An 8,813-nucleotide genomic window follows, 5' to 3' on the forward strand; every position below is an offset into this window, starting at 1 on the left:
TCCCTTTTTCTTGTGAGGTAGGTCTTGGTTAGGAGGTGGCGAGACAATGGTGCTGCCATCGGTGTGGAATAAACTCCTCTCGCCTCGCCCTCGTCGGATGATGCTTCTTCGTATCCTCGGGAGGCACGTGGAAGATGATATGTCTTTAGATTTGGTTCATTGGTTCACAAGAAAGATGACATGTGTTCATATTAATGGAGTATGAGTCCCTTGTTTTTATATCATCGAGGTCCATCCCTATCATTTTCCATCTAAATAGACCAAGCTATGAAAACAAGGAGTACTACAATGTATTTTGGTAGTAAACTCAGTAGAAATCCCTCTAGATTCCAAGCTCTCTCGGACTGGAGGCTCGTAGTGCATCGAGATAATTTTTTGTTCATGGCCTCATATTTCAGGAACTAGATTGGTTGTGCTGCCATTGGGCCTATCGCACTCGAACCTCGCGCTCCTATGGTGAACCTGGCTATTTCCCACCGCTTTTGGGAGGTTATAAAACATTCTTGGACCGTTTTTTTGCCAATTTTACAGGGTTTCATTTTCCTTTTTTAAATTGTGTATTTTTAATTCATAAATATTTTCTAAAAAATTGTGGAGCATTTTTAAATCGAAGAATATACTTTAAAATTGTGTTTTTTTTGAAATTAACATTTTTAATATTTTATAAATTCACGAACATTTTAAAAATTTAGGAAACTTCACTTGAAATCCATGATTTCTTTTAATTTGTGAATATTTTAAAGGTCGTGCACATTTTTAATTCAAGAAAACATTTTTAAAACCCATGAACTTTTTAAAAATTCGTTGATATTTTTAAAACTTCATGAATTTTTTTTAATATGTGATTTCTTTTCCAAATTTGTAAACATTTTCCCAACATTTTTATTTGTTGGAACATTTTATATATTCTTTCTATATTTTCCCGTTCTCCTTTCTCTCTAGTTTCTTCATTCGTCTCTTTGGATGAGCGGAGGCCCAACTTGGCTGACTAGGTAGCTAGTCGAAGCGAGTGTGCTGGGGCGATCGCATTTGGTTGCCCTTCGACGTGTTTCACGCTAAATAGGACATCTTACATGTGTGGGCTATTTTGCTGCTAGGGACGGGGTGAACCGTTTTCTTCTTCTTGCGTTTGTGAGGGGGTAGTGGCAGCTTGTTGGTTCGTCAATGAGTGGTCGGGTGGTCGTTTTCTCCTTCTTCTCCGCCGAGGCTCCTCGGGCTGGATTCACGGTGGAAGACCAACATCATGTTAGAGTTGGTGGAGAGCTAGAATGGAATGATCGGGCATTCGAGATCCAAGCCAACAAGAGCACTTGTCGGAGAGCTGTTGTAGCCAGACGTTGTGGTAATAGATTTAACCCCAAGGTTGGGAGGCGACTAGGTTGAGAGACTGAAGTCATTTGGAGGATGAAAACTAATACAGCGAGAGTGATTCCGACACAAGTGGATTGGGTTGTGTGGAGACGTGCATCGTACATGGGTCTTGGGTCATGCATGTATGTGCCAGTAGAGTAGGAAAATTAGAGAAAAGGAATGCCCATTTTGTGATGATCAGTTCAGTTTATGTAAGATGAAAACTGACGATACATCCAAACACCAAACAACAAGCGATGGAAACACCGAACCAAACATATTAAATGGAATAAACCAATAGTATCGACCAACTCAATTCGGTTTGGTTTTTTGGTTTTCGGTGTAAAAATGCTCACCTGTAACCGCAAATTGGATGCGTAAGAAAAAGGAAAAAAAGATTTAACTCAGGACCGAGGAACAGCGCGGCAAAGTGCCCATTACCCTGTAGTGTAGTGCAGATGGATCAATGAGCGAACATAGGTAGAGAGGGCCGAGGGCGGACAAGCATACACTTGTCCTGTGTACCAATCTACATGTGTCTGATATGTTTCTTTCTGGTTCAGTTGGTTGTATGATGGTTGGAGGGGGAGATGTTTCCCACCCACTGCTACTGCTATCGCTTGCAAGCTCGTTGCATTGTCTCCTCTGCTTCTAGTAACTCAAGCACGTACGGAAAGATTTGGTTAAACTGTGGGCTACCTTTCTCTAGTCTGCGCAAACAAGAGAGGAAAACGAGAGCGGTCGACGGCAAACGAACAAACACTCTGAATTTTCCGCAGCACAACACCCTCCGACACCTCCTCCCTTTCTGCTGCACTCTTTACCCGAAGCCACCAACCATGATTATTTTACTCACTCTACGCGCACGCACGCACACTGGATTAGAGTGAGCGACATCACCAGAAATTTTCTTGTTGAGAAGAACGGCCATCAAGGCAAGAAGTATGGACGAGAGCAACGCATTAGTTTTTTGCCCAATCATGAATTCAAAACCTTGCAAGACTGCAGCCAGGTGAAACGTTTCCACACGGCCAATGTGCAGAGCATATATATACGCCAGGGCGCCAAACACATTTCCCAACTCACCACGCACCGCGCCATTTGTTAATCACGAGGCCTAAATCCACCTCCCGTGGTTAATTATATCAGCTGTCACAAGCTTTTTTACGTGGCGCGCATGGCCACGGCAATGGACGCCGTCGTGATGCAGCTGCACCCCGGCGCCATCGCGGTGACGGTCGTGGCCTTGGCCTCGGCGTACATGGTGTGGTTCTGGGCGCTGTCGAGGCGGCTGTCGGGGCCCCCGATGTGGCCGCTGGTGGGCAGCCTCCCCAGCGTCGTGGTGAACCGGAAGCGGGTCCACGACTGGATCGCCGACAACCTGCGCGCCACGGGCGAGGCGGCGACGTACCAGACGTGCATCCTGCCGCTGCCGTTCCTGGCGCGGCGGCAGGGGCTGGTGACGGTGACGTGCAACCCGCGGAACCTGGAGCACATCCTGCGCGCGCGTTTCGACAACTACCCCAAGGGCCCCATGTGGCAGGCGGCGTTCCACGACCTCCTCGGCCAGGGCATCTTCAACTCCGACGGCGAGACCTGGCTGCTCCAGCGCAAGACGGCGGCGCTCGAGTTCACCACCCGGACGCTGCGCCAGGCCATGGCGCGCTGGGCCAACCGCTCCATCAAGGACCGCCTGTGGCGCATCCTCGCCGACCACTGCGACGCCGCCGCCAGCGTCGACCTCCAGGACCTCCTGCTGCGTCTCACCTTCGATAACATCTGCGGGCTGACCTTCGGCAAGGACCCCGAGACGCTGTCGCCGGGCTTGACGGAGAACCCCTTCGCCAACGCCTTCGACGAGGCCACCTTGGCGACCATGCAGAGGTTTCTGTTCCCCAGCTTCCTGTGGCGGATCAAGAAGGCGCTGGGCATCGGCAGCGAGCACAGCCTCCGCAAGAGCCTCGCAGTGGTGGACCAGTTCATGACGGAGACCATCGCGGCGCGCAAGGCCACGCCGTCCGACGACCTGCTGTCCCGGTTCATGAAGAAGCGCGACAGCAACGGCAAGGCGTTCCCGGAGCACGTGCTGCAGTGGATCGCGCTCAACTTCCTGCTCGCGGGCCGCGACACGTCGTCCGTCGCGCTCAGCTGGTTCTTCTGGACGGTCATGCAGAGGCCCGACGTGGAGCGCAAGGTGCTCCTCGAGATCGCGTCCGTGCTCAGGGAAACGCGCGGCGACGACACGGGGAGGTGGGCGGAGGAGCCGCTGGACTTCGACGAGCTGGACCGCCTCGTGTACCTCAAGGCGGCATTGTCGGAGACGCTGCGCCTGTACCCGTCGGTGCCGCAGGACTCCAAGTACGTGGTGGCAGACGACGTGCTCCCCGACGGCACCGTGGTGCCGGCCGGCTCGGCGATCACCTACTCCATCTACTCGGTGGGGAGGATGGAGAGCATATGGGGCAAGGACTGCGTGGAGTTCCGGCCGGAGCGGTGGCTGTCGGCGGACGGCAGCCGCTTCGAGCCCGTCAAGGACGCGTACCGCTTCGTGGCGTTCAACGGCGGGCCGAGGACGTGCCTCGGCAAGGACCTCGCCTACCTGCAGATGAAGTCCATCGCGTCGGCGGTGCTGCTGCGCCACTCGGTGGAGCTCGTGCCGGGGCACCAGGTGGAGCAGAAGATGTCGCTCACCCTGTTCATGAAGAACGGGCTCCGCGTGAACGTCAAGCCAAGGGACCTCGCCGGCTACGTCGCGCCGCCGCCGGAGGAGGCGCCGCCACTGGGGCCAGTCGTGATCCCAACCACCACTGCCGCCGCTGCATAGTCTTGCGTCTGCCTACGTACATTGGTTTCTGAAATTCTGATGCTTGTTCATTCTGCCCGCTGAATTTGTTCTTCTTCATACAGCTGTGTGCGTATTTTTTTTGTGTTTTTTCGGTTGTGTACTTTTGATGAGGCATTGGTGGATCGTCAAATGAAATGAAGTTTATACGTTGCATTCATATATATTTTGAAGTGAAGGTAAAACATTATTTTCTTCCGGTGCATTCTCGACTTACACGAGCAATAACATTTTTTCATACGACCGCGAAGGACCGGGTTCCACATTATCATGATGATAACCGAACAAAATTATCCAATATCCGATGCAAGAAAAAAAACTAAAGACAGAAAGAATAACGCGGTCAGGGTGTTTTCTGATTGTGGATTGGTTAATCCATCTTAATCAACTTGCTTTAACAAATGGTCGCAATATTCGGGAGGGGGTTCTCATTTTACATGAAGTTAAGGCCAAAAGTCGGTCGGGCGTTTTTCTTAAGCTTGACTTCGAGACGGCATATGACCAATTCGAATGGCATTTCCTTCGTTGAGTTCTGGAGGGGAGAGGCTTCGACTATAGATGGATCAGTTGGATTATGCGGTTGGTCTCTAGCGAAAGTAGGACTATCAACATTTATGGGGAGGCATGCCCCTATTTCAAATCCTCGTGAGGGCGAGGCCTTGATCCTGTTGTTTAACCATGCGGTAGATGCAAGAGATGCTAGCCACATCGAGGTCTATTGGGTCATTTGATCGATGCGGTGATGCACACCTCCAGTGATTGTCGAGGGATAGGAACTAGACATCATCAAATCCTCATCCTTTGCTTGGAAGCGGTGTCAGTGCTAAAGATCAACTTCACAAAGAGTGAGGTTGTGGTGATGGGATATCTAATTGGGGAGTAGAAGCGAATTACCAATAATCTGAACCACAAGCTATAGTCCTTTTCGAAAAATTACCCACCTACGGTTCCTCGTGAGCGACAGGAGGATCCTTATCAATTATCTCAACTAACTAGCAAGCGGTAAAGGTCTAGTATGGAGCCTTGGAGAGGTCAAATTTCGTGTATGAGTGCTAAGACTATTCCCATCAACTCTTGCCTCTTTAGCCGCAAGCGAATTACCAATAATCTGAACGCTATAGTCCTTCCCCATTACCCACCTATGCTTCCTTGTGAGGGACACGAGGATCCTTATCAATTATCTCAACTAACTAGCAAGTGGTAAAGGTCTAGTATGGAGCCCTGTAGAGGTTAAATTTCGTGTATGAGTGCTAAGACTATTCCCATCAAATCTTGTCTCTTTAGCCGCCCCCATGTTCCTCATGGGCTTGTACCTTATTACAGAAGGTGTCCATGAGGAGATGGGAAAAGAGATCTCCGCTTCTTTTGGCAGGGGGCTAACGAGAAGCAAAAGCACCACATGGTTAATGGGAGCACATGCGCAACCCAAAAGACTAAGGTGATGTGGGAATCACAACCTCCTAAGAGATGAACTTCGCCATCCTACGGAAGTGGTTTGGAAGATTATGTGAGACGAGGGAGACCTTTCGCTCCTCCTCTTTAAGGCCAAGTATCTCCACGGTGCAGGCCCCCTCACCTGTTCTAAGCGAGGGGGTCATAGTTTTGGCGGACGATCTAGCCCATTTAACACCTTATGTGCGAGAAAGCTTGACATGTTGTGGGGACGGGGGAATCAGCCATTTCTTTGTTGGATAGATGGTTCGTTGAGACAGCTCTCGAGGAAGAACTCCCTTCTCTCTTCGCCATATGCACTGCCCCGTAAGTGACCGTCGTAGAAGTCTTGAGAAATGAGCATGGGAATATCTCGTTTTGCACGTCAATTGAGACAAAAGAGACGTCCGCTTGGTCCATCCCTCCAAGCAGATCAAACATTTTTTTCTTGTTGCTACCGCGTCGAGCCAATTTTCTTTCCATTCAGTGTACCAATGGTTGGTCGGCTATCCAAGGCCTCCACACTTGGTGGAGGCCTTGCATATTTGCATGCCCCTTAGATTAAGATCTTTGGCAGCTCCTTTAAGGTGCCTTCCTACTACCTCTTGAGCATGTGTTGGTTTTCCCTTGAAGATAAAAGGGTGATGCACCAAAGCAGCGTAAGTATTTTCCTCGGTTTTTGAGAACCAAGGTATCAATCCAGTAGGAGACCATGCGCGAGTCACCTCGTACCTACACAAAAAAATAATAACCTCGCAACCAACGCGATAAAGGGGTTGTCAATCCCTTCATGGTCACTTACGAGAGTGAGGTCTGAAAGAGGTAATAATAATAAGATAAATATTTTTGATTATTTTATGATATAGATTGAAAGTAAAGATTGCAAAATAAAATAGATTGGAAACTTATATGATGGAGAATAGACCCGGGGCCATAGGTTTCACTAGTGGCTTCTCTCAAGATAGCATAAGTATTAAGGTGGGTGAACGAATTACTGTCGAGCAATTGATAGAAAAGTGCATAATTATGAGAGTATCTAGGCATGATCATGTATATAGGCATCACGTCCGTGACAAGTAGACCGAAATGATTCTGCATCTACTACTATTACTCCACACATCGACCGACTCCTTCCTGCATCTAGAGTATTAAGTTCATAAGAACAGAGTAACGCATTAAGCAAGATGACATGATGTAGAAGGATAAACTAAAGAAATATGATATAAACCCCATCTTGTTATCCTCGATGGCAACAATACACTATGTGTCGTTTCCCTTTCTGTCACTAAGATCGAGCAATGCAAGATTGAACCCAAAGCTAAGCACTTCTTCCATTGCAAGAAAGATCAATCTAGTAGGCCAAACCAAACCGATAATTCGAAGAGACTTGCAAAGGTAACCAATCATACATGAAAGAATTCATAGAAGATTCAAATATTGTTCATAGATAATCTTGATCATAAACCCACAATTCATTGGATCTCCACAAACACACCGCAAAAAGAGTTACATCGAATAGATCTCCACGAAGATCGAGGAGAACTTTGTATTGAGATCCTAAGAGAGAGAAGAAGCCATCTAGCTAATAACTATGGACCCGAAGGTCTGAGGTAAACTACTCACACATCATCGGAGAGGCTATGGTGTTGATGTAGAGGCCCTCCGTGATCGATGCCCTCTCCAGCGGAGCTCCGGAACAGGCCCCAAGATGGAATCTCTCAGGTATAGAAGGTTGCGCCTGTGGAAATAGGTTTTCGTGGTGCTCCTGGATGTTTTTGGGGTACGTAGGTATATATAGGAGGAAGAAGTAGGTCGGTGGAGCCACGAGGGGCCCACGAGGGTGGAGGGTGCGCCCAGGGGGGTAGGCGCGCCCCTGCCTCGTGGCCTCCTCGTTCGTTCCTTGACGTCCACTCCAAGTCCTCTGGATCACGTTTGTTCCAAAAATCACGCCCCCGAAGGTTTCATTCCGTTTAGACTCCGTTTGGTATTCCTTTTCTACGAAACACTGAAATAGGCAAAAAACAACAATTTGCAGTGGGCCTTGGGTTAATAGGTTAGTCCCAAAAATAATATAGAAGTGTAAAATAAAGCCCATTAAACATCCAAAATAGAATATATAATAGCAAGGAACAATAAAAAATTATAGATACATTGGAGATGTATCAAGCATCCCCAAGCTTAATTCCTACTCGTCCTCGAGGAGGTAAATGATAAAAACAGAATTTTTGATGTGGAATGCTTCCTAACATATTTCTTAATGTAATTTTCTTTATTGTGTCATGAATGTTCAGATCCGAAAGATTCATGATAAAAGTTTAATATTGACATAAAAATAATAATACTTCAAGCATACTAACAAAGCAATCATGTCTTCTCAAAATAACATGGCCAAAGAAAGTTATCCCTACAAAATCATATAGTCTGGCTATGCTCTATCTTCATCACACAAAATATTAAATCATCCACAACCCCAATGACAAGCCAAACAATTGTTTCATACTTTTGATGTTCTCAAACCTTTTCAACTTTCACGCAATACATGAGCGTGAGCCATAGACATAGCACTATAGGTGGAATAGAATGGTGGTTGTGGAGAAGACAAAAAGGAGAAGATAGTCTCACATCAACTAGGCGTATCAACGGGCTATGGATATGCCCATCAATATATATCAATGTGAGTGAGTAGGGATTGCCATGCAATGGATGCACTAGAGCTATAAGTGTATGAAAGCTTAACAAAAGAAACTAGGTGGGTGTGCATCCAACTTGCTTGCTCACGAAGACCTAGGACAATTTGAGGAAGCCCATCATTAGAATATACAAGCCAAGTTATATAATGTAAAATTCCCACTAGTTTATGAAAGTGACAACATAGGAGACTCTCTATCATGAAGATCATGGTGCTACTTTGAAACACAAGTGTGGTAAAAGGATAGTAGCATTGCCCCTTCTCTTTTTTTCTCTCATTATTTTTTTAATTTGGGCCTTTTTCTCTTTTTTATGGCCTCTTTTTTTCTTTTCTTTTTTTCCGTCTGGAGTCTCATCCCGACTTGTGGGGGAATCATAGTCTCCATCATCCTTTCCTCACTGGGACAATGCTCTAATAATGATGATCATCACACTTCTTTTTACTTACAACTCAAGAATTACAACTCAATACTTAGAAAAAAATATGACTCTATGTGAATGC

General features: G+C 47.0%; 1 protein-coding gene across 1 annotated transcript; it reads left to right on the plus strand.

Moving 5' to 3' along the window:
* The first annotated feature begins 2,446 nt into the window (after positions 1-2,446).
* Positions 2,447-4,382, plus strand: LOC119269623 (cytochrome P450 86A1-like). Its single transcript, XM_037551495.1, has one exon. It carries the CDS (start codon positions 2,528-2,530, stop codon positions 4,172-4,174), a length of 1,647 nt encoding a protein of 548 aa, XP_037407392.1. The 5' UTR covers positions 2,447-2,527; the 3' UTR covers positions 4,175-4,382.
* The last annotated feature ends 4,431 nt before the right edge of the window (positions 4,383-8,813 follow it).

Source organism: Triticum dicoccoides, chromosome 3A (genome assembly GCF_002162155.2).
Source record: "Triticum dicoccoides isolate Atlit2015 ecotype Zavitan chromosome 3A, WEW_v2.0, whole genome shotgun sequence".
Classification (NCBI taxonomy): Eukaryota; Viridiplantae; Streptophyta; class Magnoliopsida; order Poales; family Poaceae; genus Triticum; species Triticum dicoccoides.

Coding starts and splice junctions, on each gene's coding strand:
- LOC119269623 (XM_037551495.1), top strand. CDS start 2,528: ATGGCCACGGCAATGGACGCCGTCGTGATGCAGCTGCACCCCGGCGCC.